The sequence below is a fragment of the Loxodonta africana genome, chromosome 14 (assembly GCF_030014295.1).
Source record: "Loxodonta africana isolate mLoxAfr1 chromosome 14, mLoxAfr1.hap2, whole genome shotgun sequence".
Classification (NCBI taxonomy): Eukaryota; Metazoa; Chordata; class Mammalia; order Proboscidea; family Elephantidae; genus Loxodonta; species Loxodonta africana.
The window spans coordinates 19,196,060-19,215,138 of NC_087355.1; the positions used below are offsets into that span (position 1 = coordinate 19,196,060).

A 19,079-nucleotide genomic window follows, 5' to 3' on the forward strand; every position below is an offset into this window, starting at 1 on the left:
TTTGGTCTCTGTACATTTGCCTGTTCTAGATTTTTCTTGTAAGTGGCATCATACAGTGTTTGTCCTTTTGTGACTGATTTATTTCGTGCAGCATAACATTTTCAAGTTTCATCCATGTTAGACAAATGAAGCCCTGATATGCACAGCAGTGACTTTTTCTAGGGTAGAAAAAGAACTGTTAAAAGTATGCAGAGAATTCAGATAGACATTGAAGTTAGATAGTTGTTTGTTACTCTGGGGGTACAGATGTAAATTAACACAGGAGGCCCTGAGGAAGTGCAGAATACCAGACCTGGTCTTTGACTTTGGGCAGCTTGCATAGTAACTGGGAATACCATGCAAACACACTCGGGACTTATTCCCCATTACAGGCTCCGGTGCTCAATGGAGGGCTTTGCCTTCAAGGGTCCTCAATAAATTTTTGATGTTGATGACAATTTTGACGTTTTTAAGACTTCAAAATTGAGTAAGTGACAATAAGTTGTTAGAATTTCCCTTAAAAATAAACTTGGAGAAATGTACTGGAACCCTAAAATGGAAAATGAATGTTTAGAAAAAGACTTAGAAATAACTTGACAACTGATGTTATGAAAGAGGCTTTGTGAATTAAAAGCAGACTTTGGAAAAGAAAGATAAGTTAATTTTCTAACTCTTTGAAGAAAATAGTTCAAAATTTCTTAAAACCAGAAGTGTTTCTTGTGGTTTCCCTGATCTAATTTACATTTATCGGGATATACTATTCATTTTGACATGAAACAGTATCGTGGCCTTCAAAATAGCTGGGTTTAATAGTAGTATATCATATTCTGTTGTTCTTTGTAGAAATTTCGGAGCCCAGGAAGGGCAACTGTCTCTGCAGACAGCCTGTTCAACATCTCCAAATGAGTAACAAACTGCCTCCCTACATTTCTACCTAGACGTCTAAAAGTCCTTTCAAACTTAACATGTCCCAAACTAACCAGTTAACTAGTGGCTGTCAATTCCATAGAGTTTTCAACGGGCTGATTTTTTTGGCAGTAGATTGCCAGGCCTTTGTGCCAAGGTGCCTCTAAACCCCAAAACCAAACCCATTGCTGTCAGTTCCGACTCATAGCTACCCTGTAGGACAGAGTAGAACTGGCCCATAGGGTTTCCAAAGATGGCTGGTGGGTTCAAACTGCCGACTTTTTGGTTAGCAGTTGAGCTCTTAACCTCCGCACCACCAGGGCTCCAAGGTGCTCTTGGTGAACTCAAACTCCAGCCTTTGGGTTAGCATCAGGGTATATTAACCATTTGTGTCATCCAGGGACTCAACACTCATCTCCCAACAAGGCTAAAGTAATAACCTCCAAAATAGTCTCCCTGCTTTTGTGCTTGCCACCTCCAACCTATTGTCAACATAGCAGCTAGAGTGACCCTTTTTAAAGATATCAAGGTTTCAGTATGACAAAGAGCATTTTGTCTAGGAGCCGAGAGTGGAGGGGAGTTTGTTGAATATGAAAGAGAGATTTGAGAAAGCAATGAGAAAGGTTTGGAAGTAGGAATAGGAATGAAACTCCTGTATTTTTGAAAAAGTGATTTAACTTTATTAAGACTCTTTCTCGGGCTTGCCCACACAGCCTGTATTTGCACAGTGCCAGTGAACTTCTTACAGAAGAAGTGCTGAGCAGATTACAGTTTGGGAAGCATTGGCAGAGCACTCAAGGATAGCAGGGATGTGAAGGGCTCTACAGTGGAAATGGTGCCAAGTCAAGGCACACTCAGCACACTCCTAAAATGTCTGGAGGGCAGTGTTTGGACAAAGATGAGCCAGCTTCATGGCATCTGGGAGGCCACCCAGTATATTGGGTTGTTTTTCATGACCATTCGTTTTCTCAATTCAACAAAATTGAGAACTCCGTGAAATCAGGGGCATTCATAATTTCTTTGCATCTTTGCATTTGGCTAATTTTTCAGCATATTAATAAATGTCAAATAAGTATTTGGATTGATTAAAGCATACAATGAGCAAAAAGATTATTACATAACTTTTTTTTTTTCCTACCTTTGTTGGAGGTTTATTTTCCATTTAGGTTTTTAACCTAATGTTAAATACCCAAATGTATTAGACCTAATTATAAATTTTTAATAATAATTTTTACCTACATTTTTCAGTATCGCATGTACCTACATAATTTCTCTCTGATAATTTTGATGAAATCATTCTAGAAAAAGAGCTAAAAAAAAATTGGTATTTGATATCATTGAAATAGTTCTACTAATTATTGGAAATAAATACAATAAAGAAATAGAGAAGATTTGAGAAGTTTGTTCATAATTCATTCATTTAAAAGTGGTGTGTATCTTTAAAGTAAAATTCTAAAAAAATAATTAAAATTATAAAACCCTGCATATCTGACCAAAAAGTGTTACTACTACTAGGAAATTATTGAGATATTTTTTGGTGAGCTCATGAAATATAATAAATACAGTTTTGTGTATAGAAGTTAATATGTGAACATCAATATACAATATATACAGAGACATGCAGAATTTGTTAGAATAAATATGTAGATATAATTTACAATATTTACAAGAGATAATGAGAAAGATATGCATATATACTGCTTGAATTTACAAAAGTCAAATGCAACTTACTATATTATTTCAATGTGGCATATGAAACCAAAGATATAAAATGTTGGACATTGTATCTTTTGAGCCTGGTATAGTGATACATTATACTTGAATTTTTTCTTAATTTTAATGTAATTTTTTTGGCTTATATTAATAGCTTCTTGTGAGGGTACTCGCTATTAGCTAAATACAGGAAAAAAGGAGAGGACGTTGGTAGAAACTTCTAATCTCTGGCCTATTTGACATATACACCATCCTCCAAGTTTGCTGAGCTGTCCTTATTCTTCTATTCTTGGAGGTGAGTTCACAATATTTATCACTGAGCTCTACCACCCTCTATAATGTAGTTTAAGAGAGTAATACAAACCCAGACTACTTAAATTGGCTATTTCTAGTCTACTTTTCTGATCATAAAGATGAGGTCACAATAGCTCAGCAACAATATTGTTGAAAATTGCTTGCACAGTCTTCCACTCTTGAAGAACAAGTTTTTATGGCAATCCTAGGCAGTTACAGTAGGAATCTTCATTTCCACTGCTGAGATTGATCTTGACATAGAGGCCCTGAAGCTTGGCTTGGCTGAGTAATGATTATGACTTGGAGAATTGTGTTTGATAAATGTCTGTGAAATCATGATAACCATCTCATGTCCAGTGGACCTAGAATTTAGGTGAGCATGCTGTTAGACCATTGCCTTCCTTCTGCCCAGTTCTCCACTGTAGTTTCAGTAAAGGCATTTGCTTCTAATCCTTTCTCCAGTCAGAAGAAAAGCACATTCTACCTAGAGCAATCTTTTTATGTATGCAGGAGGAAAGATAGAATATTTTTCTTCTAGGTTGGAAAAGCAAAAACACTATAATAAAATGGCTTTGGTAAATTTTATTTCTACTTTGAAGAAGCATGTCTACAAGTTCATAGTCCCGTCACCAATATTGTGTTGTTCATATTGTATAATTCAGCATTATTAGAGGTTTCAGTGATCGTTGTTAATTATTTAGGCTTCAAGGAGAGAACCTGGCAGAAAGGACAGAAGAAACATCACAGATGCTTCATTCTCCAGATGACCTAATCCCAGATTCTTTGGGTAAGTTTTAATTCCAAAAATACTCATTGTAGATCTAGTGGCACTTGAAGATTAAATGAAAACAGCAACAACAACAAAAAACTGAACTAAAAGTCTTCTGCTGTCCCAAATCAACCATAGCTGTTGGTCACATATCCATCCCCAGCGCACTCTTGTGGGCTGTATCATGAGGTTAAGGTCAGAGAAGAAAAGCAAGCAGGAAGAGTGGTTGCTGAGAAGAAGCCTCTTATTGCCTGCCCCTGCCTAAGGTACGAACAGATCAACTATAGGTTGGCTAGGCCCAAAATGATGTCACTGATTCCAGCTTGTTTTTGGAGCTCCATGTGGCCCACTAGCTCTCCACAAATTGGATCTCGAATCTTGCTGAATCCTAATTCTCATTCTTACACCATATGATCCATTCAGTCTTCCCTTCTTCTCCTTCTCTCTCATTCCTGGAATCCCTAGGTGGTAAAAATAGTTAAGCACTTGGCTACTAACTGAAAGGTTGGTGGTTTAAATCTACCTGGAGGTGCCTCAAAAGAAAACCCTGGTGATCTACTTCTAAAAAAATCACAGCCATCAAAAACCCGCTGGAGAGCCATTCTGTTGTGAACCACATGGAGTGGCTGTGAGTTGATACAGGATCACCATGAGGCAGAATCAACTTGCTGGCAACTTTTTTTTTTCTCTGATCATTACATTAAATTGGCCGTTAAATCCTGTCAGTGTCACTTCAGAATCTCCTGTCCAATCCAGTCTCATCGTCATCCTCCTTGCCACTGCCTCAGTCCAGGTGGTTCTCCTCTTTCTCTGTCTAATTTAACAGCCTTGTAAAAAATAAGGCTGCTCATTTCATTTCCCATTTTAACAAAATCCAAGCTTCTTAGTTTACGAATTTCATGTCCAATCTGCTGCTGTTGAGTCGATTCCTACTCATCACAAACCCATAGGCCCAAGTAGAGCTGCCCCTTAGGGTTCCCAAGGCTGTCATCTTTACCGAAGCAGGCTGCCACACCTTTTCCTTACAAGAATGGCTGGTGGGTCTAACTGCTGACCTTTCGGTTAGCAACTGAGTGCTTAACCACTGTGCCAGCAGGGTGCCTGAAGTTCATGTCAGGAGCACTATAAAATGTTTGCTGAATAAATAAATGAGCAAATGATCAATACATCTGAAACACATCACCTGCATCATCAGTCCGTATTGTGGCAGGAAGTAGTTGGCACATCCACTTGGGATAATTAGAAGAGAAACTATAGGAGTTCTTTAATTCTGGATAGAGAAGGACATCTTAAACAAGGTGCAAAAATACCTAGTCATAGAACACATAATTGAGAAATTCAGCTATTGAAAATTATCAAAAGATACCAAAAAAGTTAATAGAGGAAACAAAAAAATGAGAATATATTAGCAACATATATCACTGACCAAAGATTAATATATAGAATATATAAAGAACTCCTACAATATAATAAAGAAAAGAAAAATAAGCCAATAGAAAAATGGGCAAAAGAGATGAATAGGTATTTCACAGGAGAGGAATTGGGCAATGAGCATATGAAAAATGCTTAATTACACTAGTATTAGAGAAAAGCAAATTAAGACCATAGTGAGATGCTATTTTACAACCATTTGTCAATAATTAAGAAAGCTGACAAAATCAAGTACTGGTGAAGACATAGATCAAAGGGAACTCTTACACTACACTACTAAACTAAACTAGTGGGGTATAAATACTTTTGAAAAACAATTTCCCATTATTTTAAAATGTTGACCATTTATACAAGCTAAAACCCAGAAATTCCACTTCTAAGTGAAGATCATAGAGAAGCAACTCTTGTGTACCAGGGAACAGGAGCAACTATGTTCATGGCAACGTTGTTAGTATAAGCAAGATTCTGTACATTTCTGGGCAGGAAAATGGATAAATTGAGGAATTGTTACCCCATAGGGAATTGAACACATTTCAACAGCACTCATAGGATGAATAAAACCAGTAATATGCTGGTAAATATCTAACAATTTGTTCTCTGAAAAACAAACACCCTGATTCATAGGGACTGATGATTTCCATGGTGTAAATACACCCACCACTGTGGCTGATTTCAAGCGATCACCCAGACTTCACTCACCTCAGATATATGGGCTCTTCTAATTGATATGAGCAAGTTCCAGCTCACCACTGAATGAGTCTCCAAAATAGATCGTTGACTGAATAAATGCAAGTCATAAAAATCCATTGTTATAAAGCTCAAAAAAGAAGCAAGTCTAAATAATATGTTTTTTAGCAAAACATGCCTAAGTAGTAAGAGTATATTTAAAAGAGGGAATGATAGACCCAGAATGTTGCTTGTCGTCAGGGGATCGGTAGACACAGGTAGATGGAAAAGGGAAGGAACACACAGGTATACAAAAGTTATTGGAAATGCTCTAATTCTTAAATTATGTGGTGAGTTTAGAATGTTGATTTTATTGATGAACTTTGTAATTTAAATATACATTATATATATTCTTTTTTGTATGTCAAAAATTACCTAATAAACATTAAAAAATAAAATGGTGTGAGAACATAAAAAAGTGCCTTTGTAGCCCAATACAAAGAAATGATAATAGTTTGTATATACCTAAATCTACTGTATTACTGCTGACATGCTATGCTCTCATTACAAACCTTTAACATTGATAATGACAGTTGAGCAATGTATCCCTAATGACATGGAGGCCCCACACTGCCATTTGTTGTCATTCTCTTAGCTTCTGGGGTCAGCCTAGCCTCTCCTCACTTGCATTGTTATATCTGTACCTTGACTTAGGCCATTCTGTGCTGACTAGTATGTTCTTTCTCCTCCACTCTGCCTATGCAGATCCTATGCTCTAAGGCGTACTGGAAGTCTCCCTGACAACCAGCCCACACCTACTATGCTTCATTTTCCTCAACCCCCAATTGTTCTTCAATTGCTTCTCGTGTGTTTGTTCTTCTCATCTCAATTATATGCTTCTTGAGATTTTTCCATGTTCCTTATTGGGCCCAGAAAAAAGATAGATAGTTAAAATATTTGCTCATTAATTTTTAAAAATTCTATCAGAATTACTCCAATCCACCCATCTACAGATATACATCACTCAGCAATCACATTTATACAATTACTGAGAATTGCAGGGATTTAAAATTATTGGGAAATTAGACAATGTATCTGTAATATGTTGTTGATTATACTTACTCCCATTGGAAAAATGCATGCATTAAGTTTAAGCTCCTTTCCTGAAGTGCTGATATCCTGCAGTGTTCACATTTAAATATTACTTGATCTAATCAGCAGATTCCCAAAATAAGAATTTCCTTTCTATTTAAGTCAATCAAACTACTAGCCCAATAATTAAATATTATTGGCATTATCCAAAAGGGCTAATGCAATTTTCATGTCAGCTGTGCTGTGTATACACATTGAACTTGACTCAATGAGCATAAATGTTTCTATGGATAGGTATAATTTTGTGAATAAAAAAGGTGCTCTGAGATGAGCAGCAACAGCAAACATAACAGCTGGAAGAAGTTGGATACAACTAGATTCCTTCCAGCCTTAGCAGTCAACCGTAGAGGCTGGTTTCTAGCCCAAGCGTTGAAGAGAGTGTTAGACTTTGACAAAATTACTTTGTCTTTCTACACTTCAGTTTCTTCTTCTCTAAAAAGAGGAAGCTGGGTAAACTCTCTAATACTCGTCAAATTTAAAGACATTTTCCCCCGTGTAATTAAAAAAAAAGAATTAATCACTTATATTTAAAAAATCACATATATTATAAATTGCTGTGGAGTAGACAGAGCAACTTATTTTGCACATACCATATCTGCCCTACCAATTATTATTAAAATACAGTGTACTCACAGTGCTTAAAAAAGAATCCAGTATACCTCTTTGAGCATTAAACACTAAACTTTATTTTCATGAGGTCTCTTGTCTCTCCTAGCTTGTTAGATTTGTGTCCTGCCACTAGATTTTTTTTTTACTAGATTTGAACAATTCAGCAGGGAAACCTTGGTGGTGTAATGGTTAAGTGCTACAGCTGCTAACCATAAGGTTGGCAGTTCGAATTCACCAGGCACTCCTTGGAAACCGTATGGGGCAGTTCTACTCTGTCCTGTAGGGTCGCTATGAGTCAGAATCGACTCAATGGCAATGGGTTTCAGGTTTATTCAACTTAATAGCTTTTAATATGATCAGACATGTGACTCCTCAAATATTCTGGCAGAACTTCACAGTTGTCCCTCTACCCTAAATTGAATGGGCTTTACCATATTATAGATCTCACTGGAAATGGCACGTATAACCTGGAAGAACTCAACCCAAACAACAACAAAATATAAGACCATAAAAAGTTACCAGTACTTTCCCTTTATAAAAACTCATTTTTGTTAAAAAAAAAACTTAGTACTGTAGAAATGTTCAAGTAAATTCCATGGGAGAAAAGTTCATAGAAAATAATCTTCTTCAACATTATTTTGAAAACACCTAGGAACATGCCTGGCATACAGTATTTGCTGAATAAATGAATATACAAATATACAAATTAAATGAATGAATGAATACATATGTACGTACATAATAAACCAGAGTGGCAACCCTTTTTCAAAAACATAAACTACTCACTGAGAGGAACTTGAGAAACCATTTATAAAAAACCAGTTGCCCTCTAGTCAATTTTGACTCATAGTGACCTTGTGTGTCACTCTAGAGCTGGGCTCCATAGGGTTTTCAATGACTGATTTTTTTGGAAGTAGATTAGCAGGACTTTCTTCCAGGATGCCTCTGGGTGGAATCAAACATCCAACGTTTTGGTTGGTGGCCTAGCATTAACTGTTTGCACCACCTAACCAAAAAAAAAAAAAAATCCATTGCCGTTGGGTCAATTCCGACTCATAGCAACCCTAGGGACTCCTATTTGTGGTATAGTGTTAGAAAAAAAAAAGTCAAATCCACAAGAATATGGGTTTTCTTGCCTCAATCATGTATGAAAAATGTGGAATAGAACATTTTAATAGTATTTATTTATTAAAGCAAAATTTGACTCAAATAAGAATTTCAACACACACAAACAGAAAAAATGCTGAGTGAATACTAAAATTACACTAGCATTTGCTGCACAGTCCTGTAGAATTGAATTCAGACTTGAATTACTTAAATTATGTTTGTTTTACATTCTAATTTACACAGCCTGGCTATCTGTAACTTTTACAACTGGGTTTTAAAAAATGGGTGTTAAGTATTCTTTGCAAGTGGATTCTCTCCCGATTTTTTTCAGCTAGAATTTGCTTCTCTTTAATGTCTATGTCTGTTTTGAAGGATGGTAGGTAAAATTTTTAGATTTATCTATAATTTGAAAATATATGTGGCTCTTCCAAAGTTGATTTTACGGTAGAAGGCAGAACATGTTCTAAAATAAAATCTATATTTATATTTAGGTAAGCTGTGTGCTCTCAGATTCAGTAACTTTTCTTCTTGAGTGTAAAATTCTGAATTATCACGGACAGAGAGAGCTTCATGATTCAAACAACTCTGATTGTGGCTTTGTGCAAAGCTTTCTTTTCCATTGCCTCCCTGGTCTCAGGTGGCCATTAAGAACTGAAGGATTTAATGCTTTGATTTTCTTCCCAGGGCACGTGTTTTATGCAACTGAAAAACCTGTCTTCATATGTACATAGAGCTGAAGGAAAATCTTCTTTAGAGATTCATGTGGCTCTCTCAAATATTAATAAAAATGAGAAATTATTTTAAAAAGTATTCAGTGGTTTAAAATACCTTCCTCTTGACAGACTTTTTATTTTAATTGTGTTAAAATTCAGCTAAAGAATTTGACTACAACAATCCCTGATACAGAGAATTTCTAGATGCCCAAATACCCAGAATTCTTTATAACCCATGGGGATGACTGTTGTTATAATTAATTTAACTCAGCAGACATATAGAAGGAATTGCCATCATTTTACTGATATATTTGAAAGTCATCACTCACCCACCCTTCAATCTATTCAGGCTAAGTAATCACAGCTTCTTGCTTGACACATTAAAATGGAAAATCTAACACCAATTAACACTATGCATCCTTACTTGAACTCTTTTTAGGATTTTCCATCCCTTTTAAAAGACAGAATACAAGGGTACTGAAATTATGTAGTCAAAAAAAAAAAAATTAGATCGTTAAAACAACAAATATAAAATTTTAAAGGAGAAAAATGCTATTAAATTTTCAACAACTAGCTGGATAATATGCCAAAAGAAAGATAACTGCAGCTCCTGTATATTCCTGACTTCACTGTACCCCTTCTAAATTAGCAATTTACCCTTCTAGATTAGGAATACTTAACGTTTTTCATCCACCGCTCATCTGTCAGCTTGTCATAGTGTGGTGGCATGCGTGTTGCTATGATGATGGAAGCTATGCCACTGGTTTTTCAAATACCAGCAGGATCACTGATGGTGGACAGGTTTCAGCAGTGCTCCCAGACTAAGACAGACTAGGAAGAAAGACCTGGTCATCTACTTCTGAAAATTAGCCAGTGAAAACCTACGGATCACAACACAGGATTGTCCAATATAGTCCTGGAAGGTCAGATGAGCCCCTTCTTTGGAAGGCACTCAAAATACACAGTGGCCACAATGGACTGGAGCTTACCAGTGATTGTGAATATGGCACAGGACAGGGCCATGTTTTGTTCCATTGTATGTGGGGCTGCCATGAGACAGAGTCGACACAACGACAACAACAATAAGACGTTTTTCATAAATTGTCTTTAAACTAAATAAATATCACTCTATACTTCATTTGGAAACACTGGTGACGTAGTGGTTAAGAGCTACAACTGCTAACCAAAGGGTTGGCGGTTCGAATCCATCAGGCGCTCCTTGGAAACCCTATGGGGCAGTTCTACTCTGTCCAATAGGGCCGCTATGAGTCAGAATTGACTCGACAGCAATAGGTTTTTTTAATATACTTCATTTTAACTCACAGTCTATGATTTTTTAAGAAACAGTTCAGTCACTTCAATATTCTCATATTAAGTTCAGATATTGGTTTAAATATCAGAGAATTAAATTATATATCAGAGAATTAATATATAACTATAATTTATTCGTTCTTTTTATAAAAATAGATTCATTACCTGGAACTGAAGAGGCCCTAATGGAGGAAGGTGAAGAATTTGAGAAAGCATCTAAATTAACAGGACATGTAAGTATTTGCATTTGTTTTTTATCTCTAAAACTAATGTATATTACTAATAGGAAAATACAGAAAGAAAGAATAGAAAACAACATTCTTTAAATTAAAGAATATTTTAAAATATCTACAGTGAGCTTTTATCAGTAGGTGGCCAACTCCATTATGTATATAGCGAGATTGTACTAACCGTTTTCTTTTCAGCAACTGGGGAAGAAGGCTTGGAGAAGGTGGAGAAAGCTAACTTCTTGTGTTATTACATGCTTTACTTGTACATATGGACATTCTAAAAGATTGAGCTGCCCTTTTAGACTTTAATAAGTTCAACTATACATACTTTTTAAAATTTTTATTGTGCTTTAAGTGAAAGTTTACAAATCAAGTCAGTCTCCCATACAAAAATTTTATATACACCTTGCTATATATTTCTACTTGCTCTCCCCCTAATGAAACAGCACACTCCTTTTCTCCACCCTATTCCATTCAGCCAGTTTCTGTCCCCCGCTGCCTTCTCATCTCCCCTCCAGACAGGAGCTACCCGCATAGTCTCATGTGTCTACCAGTACTATTTTCTATCATATAGTCCAATCCAATCCCTGTCTGAAGAGTTGGCTTTGGGAATGGTTCCAGTCTTGGGCTAACAGAAGGTCTGGGGACCATGACCTCTGGGTCCCTTCTAGTCTCAGTCAGACCATTAAGTCTGGTCTTTTTACTAGAATATGAGGTCTGCATCCCACTGTTCTCCTGCTCCCTAGGGGTTCTCTGTTCTGTTCCCTGTCAGGGTAGTCATTGATTGTAGCTGGTCACCGTCTAATTCTTCTGGTCTCAGGCTGATGTAGTCTCTGGTTTATGTGGCCCTTTCTGTCTCTTGGGCTCATAATTACGTTGTGTCTTTGGTGTTCTTCATTCTCCTTTGCTCCAGGTGGGTTGAGAGCAACCGATGCATCTTAGATGGCCGCTTGCTAGTGTTTAAGACCCAAGCGCCACTCACCAAAGTGGAATGCAGAAGGTTTTCTCAATAGATTTTATTATGCCAATTGACCTAGACGTCCCCTGAAACCATGGTCCCCAAACGCCTGCCCCTGCTACTCTGGCCTTCGAAGCATTCGGTTTATTCAGGCAACCTCTTTGCTTTTGGTTTAGTCCAGTTGTGCTGACCTCTCCTGTATTGTGTGTTCAACTATATATATTTTTATAGGAAAATAAATGTTTTGCCTATCCTGGAAGCTTACATATGACTTAAGCATGCTATTTTAAGTTGTGAAGTCCTTGTAATATTTTTGTTAAACTATATCTCTTCAATGGCACATACTAGGGGAAAACCATAAGGTTAAATATTTTTAAATGTAATGTAATGTTAAAAAAGATATAAAAATGGAAATGTTTCTGTGTGTGTATAAATTCTAAACATAAAGTTTATAAAATACACCAAGTTGCTAGAAACCCAACCCAATTAATAATGCAATCTTATTGTTATTGTTTGGTATCCAGTTGATTTCAACTGATAGCAACGCTATATGAAAGGGTAGAACTTCCCCATAGGGTTTCCTAGGCTGTTATCTCTATGGGCACAGATAGCTGTGTGTTTTCTGGCTGCTGGTGAGTTCAAACAGCAGACCTTTCCTTTAGCAGCCGACTACTTAAACATTGTGCTTAAACATTAATGCAACCTTGAGTTATCCTAAATATGGATGGACTGGGTTCACATACCACTACAATCTCTCATTAAATCACACTATTTAGAATGTTTTTATTTTATTTTATTGTGCTTTACATAAAGGTTTACAGAGGAAATTAGTTTCTTATTAAACAATTAATACACATATAGATTTGTGACATTGGTTGCCAACCTTGCGATGTGTCAACACTCTCCCCTTCTCGACCTGGCGTTCCCCATTTCCATTCATCTAGCTTTCCTGTCCCCTCTTGTCTTCTTGTCCTTGCCCCTGGGTGGGGGGGGGGGGTAATGCCCATTTGGTCTCATATAGTTGAGCTACGGATATTATTGTTTGTTTTATGGGCCTGTCTAATTTTTTGACCGAAGGGTGAACCTGAGGAGTGACTTTAGTACTGAGTTAAAAGGGTGTCCAGGGGCCATACTCTTGAGGCTTCTCCAGTCTCTATCAGACCAGTAAGTCTGGTCTTTTTTTACAAGTTTGAATTTTCTATATTTTTCTCCCGCTCTGTTTGGGACCCTCTACTGTGATCCTGTCAGAGCAGTCAGTGGTGGTAGCCGGGCACTGTCTAGTTGTGCTGGACTCAGTCTGGTGGCGGCTGTGGTAGTTGTGGTCCGTTAGTCCTTTGGACTAATCTTTCCCTTGTGTCTTTGGTTTTCTTCATTCTCCCTTGCTCCAGACAGGGTGGGATCAATGGAATATCTTAGATGGCCACTCACAAGCTTTTAAGATCCCAGATGCTACTCACCAAAGTAGGATGTAGAACATTTTCTTTATAAACTATGTTATGCCAATTGAGCTAGATGTCCCCTGAGACCATGGTCCCCAGCCCTCAGCCCAGTAATTCGGTCGCTCAGGGAGTTTGGATGTGCCTATGAAGAGTAAAAAAAAAAAAATTTTTTTTTTTTATGAAGAGTCTATGACTTTGCCTTGGTCAAGTTGTGCTGACTTCCCTAGTATCTTGTAGTGTTTTACCCTTCATCAAAGTTACCACTTAACTATTGTTTAGTTAGTGTTTTTCCTTTCCCACCCCTCCCCTGCCCTCCCTCATAACCATCAAAGATTGTTTCTTTCTGTGTATAAACCTTTTCATGAGTTTTTATAATTGTGGCTTCATGCAGCATTTGTCCTTTTGTGATTGACTTATTTCACTCAGCATAATGCCCCCCAGATGCATCCAAGTTGTGAGATGTTTCACAGATTCATCATTGTTCTTTATTGTAGCATAGTATTCTATTGTGTGTATGTTGCATGGTTTATCCATTCATCTCTTGTTGAGCACTTAGGTAGTTTCCAGCTTTTTGCCATTGTGAATAATGCTGCCTTGAACATGGGTGTAAGCCAGAAAACCAAACCCATTGCCAATGAGTCAATTCCAACACATAGTGACCCTATAGGACAGAGTAGAACTGCCCCATAGGGTTTCTAGGGAGTGCCTGGTGAATTCAGACTGCTGACCTTTTGGGTGTGCATATGTCTACTTGCATGATGGCTCTTATGTAGAACATTATTTTGATCATAGGATTTGTTTGAGGGTTCCACACTTTCTGATGAACTTAATGAAATTTAATTAAAAAAAAACTAATAAATTCATGTTTTTTTTTTTTTTTTTTGCTCATATGTCACTCAGTAATTGAAGCTTTCCTGACCTTATTTAAAATCTCACGTTTTCCTTTATTTTTCTATGTAATACTTATCACCTTCCACGGTACCATATAATTTACTTATTTATTTTCTTTATTGCTTATCTGCTTTCACCACAATATAACCCTTTCAATACCCAGTTGTCTTCTGCTTTGAATTTTTTGTTGATGCTGTGTGTTTTCATTAATGGAATACGTACTGAATCATTGAGTGTGTTTGTATTTTTGGTAGGTACCATGGATTCTTTTCTTGCCTTATCCCACCATTCCTACCCTCAGAATCCCAAGGTACATATGTGTACCAGAAATTCCACCCACCTGAGTTGAGTGGTACATATGTGTACCAAAAACTTTTTATCAAAGTCTATATTCTTCATACCAAAAATATTGATTCAACACCACCTTATATAATATCCTGTAAAAAAGAATAAAATAAAATAATTTGCAGCACATACCCATTTCTTCCATTTGAAAAGTTATACAGGTCTGTGCCTTGCAGCAACATGCAGTGTAAGTGGGAAAGGCACTTCCCAGTAAACCAAAGAGCTGGAAAATGTAGGTAGTTGCTATATGTACCATGATCATGAAAGAGATAAGGTTTATGAGGGCAAGAATTTCTGTCCCATTTTTCCCTCCTGTAGCCCTATACAAGTGCCTACACACCGTACAAAAAAAACAAACCTGCTGCTATCGTGTCGATGTCGACTCATAGTGACCCTATAAGACAGAGCAGAACTGTCCCATAGAGTTTCCGAGGAGCAGCTGGTGGATTTGAACTGACAGCCTTTTTGTTTAGCAGCCAAGTTCTTAACCACTGGACCACCAGGTCTAGGCACACAATAAATATATGGTGAATGAAGGAATTTAGTTTGCAATAATTCTTGACCATGAGATGAAAAATATTGTATTTTCTTATATGTCATCAATGATACAACCTTAGAAATAGAAAGAACTATGGTTGCCATCTAGTTCAGTCTGTCCTCTCCTTACCCGACTATTCTGAGAAGTTGTCCCACTCCCATTCAGTCAGGAATGTCCATTTTATAGATAAGAAGATAGAAACTCAGAGACGCTTAGTAACTGGACTAGACCAAGGCACCCACACTAAAAGAACAATGAGGCCAGGAGTTGAGCACTAGTCAATTCCCCTTGTACAACATCCTTGATATTTGTATTATTTTTTTGCTCCTTTTTAAAAAAATTTATTTCTACTTGTTCAACATTTTCCTTCATTCCTCACAACCACTTGTAGCCATTGGTTTTAGTTCTACTCCTAGACTAATAGCCTCAGTCTAATCCATCTTCTACTTAGCTGATCTTCAGCTGTCAGAATCTTTTAGCATGTCCCATCTAAGACTTAAGTTTTTCAGCCAAGACGCAATCCATTCTTTCAACAAATTTTTACATTGTGTAGTCTTTAAAGATTTCAGTACTCTTGATACTTTTGCTGAACATATTCCTGGTTGCCAAGTCCCCTCTAAATTGTGGGTTATGCCACAACTGTGTTCCAAATAATGATCCCGTATCGGAGCATATAAGGGGATATGTGCTTTGTATAAATATTATTTTTGGATTATAAACTAGTGTTTCATCTACTTACGTTCTGCCATTTATAAACTTCAGTATGTCCCCATACTGAAGATCCCTTTGTCACGAAGATAAAGGGATGTTGTCATTCAGATTGTGATACTCTGTCATTCATCACTTTTTACAAATGTTTGTTTTACCAGCTACGAATTCCTTTCCTCGTGACTAAAAAGATATTAGATTATTTTCTAATCACTTCCTAAAATCAATATATATCCATCTCATAGTATTTGGCTTACTTGATAATACCTAATAATTCAAAGAATAAAAGAAATGAGCATTATTTGATCTAACTTCTTCTGAGTGATTTCAAACTGGCTCTTAAAGATTTTTGCTTTCTTTCCCCAGTGTCCACATGGTGCTTACCCATGGCAAGAATTTGTTCTAGGCCAATTTTACTTGTTTTCAATTACCATTCATTAGATTTTGAATTCTTGAAAATTCTCCTGTTCTATTTAATACCATATTAACCATTCAAATCTTTATAAAAATATGTGATACATAAACATTACACAGGTAAATGAGCAAACAATAGGCCCTACCCAGAAAAACCCTAGACACAAAACAATTTTTAGATGGTAGCTGCTTTTCTTATGAAAAAAGAACATGGCATTTAAAAAATTAATTATGTGAGAATGATGATATTTTAGATGCAAATTACCAAAGTGTACTTCTGCAATATTTTTTGGAATAATATTTATGGTAAATCAGGAAGAAAATTGTGCCTTTATCTAAATATTGATGGAGAATTAGAACAAAACAGAAATTTTTTTCTCTATTACTGTAAGAAATGCAAAATAATTCAAAGGAAATTTTGAGTCATATCCTGCAAAAATATAAACATGCCACAATTGCTGAAAGCCATTCAGATTAGTTTCAACACATGCTGTCTCTATTTGCTAACTTTCCATGTTGGGGATTAGATATTAATAAGTGGGTAACAGACTCTGGGAAACTTTTCTCCCAGTGGCTTAACTTGTTCTTGAAATATTTTGTGAATATTTTTTGAGTATTCAAGTGAGGTAAATGCAACGTTTAGATTTAGATTTTTATCCTCTTCCAAATAAGCAAGTCATTCTTCTGGAATTTCCCTCTCCCCTTTCTCCTTCTGTGCTTTGGAATGCCTCTTAGCATATCTACAGCCTGTGCAGATTAAAGCTGGATTTGTTAGGTAAATCCGTTTATTAAAAAATGAACCAACAAAAAGAAAATATTAAGAAGAAAATACCAAGCATCAGGTGTTGATTATGAGCTTTCAGCTTTATGAATACAATGTGTGACTTTTTTAGATCAATCAACCATAAAGACTTACTATCAATGATTTTTAAACCTCACAATTCCTTTGGCTTCCTTAATCTTAAAAATTCAACTTTGTTTTAGAAGTATTAAACAAACACGTGGTCATAAAAAAAGGATGAAAAGATAATTAAGAAAGACACTTGACATTCAATATCTTACTGACATTTTCTTTTTCCCTTTGGAAATTTCTTACTGATTTTACTCACTGGTTGGTACCAGTTTATTATAAGGTTACTCCAATTAGACTTTATGTAATGGGTAGTCATTACTTACTTCAAGTAGAAGGCAAAATATAAGAAGGACTCTTACAGGGAAAGATTTAATAAAACTGAAAACAACAAATATTGCCGAGGTTGTGGGGAAATTAGAACTCTTACCTATTGCTGGTGGGAATGTGAAATGGTACAGTTGTTGTGGAAAACAAGTGTGGCAGTTTCTCCAAAAAATTTTAAAAAACTATCATATGACCCAGAATTTCTACTCCTAGGTATGTACCCAAAAGACTTGAAAGCAGAGACACACACAGAGATTTGTACACCAGTGTTCATTGCAGCACTATTCACAATAGCCAAAAGGTGGAAACAACATACAATGGCATACTACTCAGCCAGTAGGAGAAATGAAGTCTTGATACATGCTACAATATGGATGGAGCTGGAAGATGTTATGCTGAGTGAAATAAGTCAATTGCAAAAGGACAAATATTGTATGACCTCATTTATATAAAAAGACAACAAAAGGCAAATGTATAGAGAACAAAGTTTATTAGTGGTCACCAGGGGTGAGAAGGAGAGGAAAAGGAGGGAGGGGTTAATGGTGACAGAAATATCTCATTGATTAAAGGTAGGGTCACATAGCCAATTATTGTAATTGCTGTCAATAAGTTGTACACCTATAAAAAGTTGAATTGGCAAAAGTTGTGTGGTAGATATATTTACAACAACAACAAAAAACAAACATAAAGAGTAGCTTCTGAGGCTGCTTATGTATAACCAAAACCTCATGGGATTTGGTTTCTTGGTTTGGAGGTTTAGGGTCATGGTTTAGTGAAACATCCCAGTTAATTGGCCTAGTAAAATGTCTAGTAGTTCTGTTCTACCTCCTAGTTCCCTGTGTAGTCCCTGAGGTCTTAAAAGCTTGCAAGCAGCCATCCAAGGCACAACAATTGGTCTTTGTTCACCTGGAGTAACAGAGAAAGAAGGAGCATCAGGAATAGAAGGAGGTTATGGAGTGAGTTGATAATTGCCTCCATGAACAACTGCCACCTATTCCATAGAAGAATCCTGATCAAAAGGGGGAAAATGTGTGACAGAATTTCAAATTCTAATGGACTCCAGACTTCTTGGAGGCATGAAGGTTGGATGAACTTCTGAAACTATTGCCCTGAGTTAATCTTTAAACCCTAAACCAAAAATATTCTCTGAAGTCTTCTTAAAGCCAAACAGTAGTTTAGCTTAACCAGTAAAAAATGTCTGCCTTGAGCATTATGCTCTTTTAAGAACTATCTATATGGGATCAAATAGACAATAGCAACTTGAAAGATTTAGATAGGAACCTTCAGGGGCAGTGAATTTATGTTAATGGTGGAGGAACAACTCAGAAAAGGAGGGTGAGAATAGCTGCACAACTCAAAGAATGTAATCAACGTCACTAAATGATGCACGTAGAAATTGTTGAATTGGTGTGTGTTTTGTTGTGTATATTCTTAGCAATAACAACAACAAAAAAGCCCAGAGGTTACTAAAAGTTATCTTATCTTTAGGATATTTTCCTTCTGAAGAGTTTTCTGTATTTGGGGATATACGTGAAACCGTCAAGAATGATATGAGTAATAGTAATATCACATATTTGTATAGCAATTTTTAATTATTAAGCATTTTCACATACTTAATATCATTGGCCTCTGAGCCTAGACACCTCTTCTATGAAGTAATCCTCTAATTTTTAGATGAGCATATTGAGTTTCCAAAAGATCTTGTGATTGGTCCTAGGTCACATGTTAA

General features: G+C 36.5%; 1 protein-coding gene across 1 annotated transcript in view; it reads left to right on the forward strand.

Moving 5' to 3' along the window:
- The window catches only part of C14H8orf34 (chromosome 14 C8orf34 homolog), a 515,144-nt gene that overhangs the window by 406,959 nt on the left and 89,106 nt on the right, over nucleotides 1–19,079 (forward strand). Inside the window, 2 exon segments of the mRNA XM_064267783.1 lie at nucleotides 3,594–3,679; nucleotides 10,807–10,883. Of these exon segments, the coding sequence (XP_064123853.1) occupies nucleotides 3,594–3,679; nucleotides 10,807–10,883 (163 nt within the window).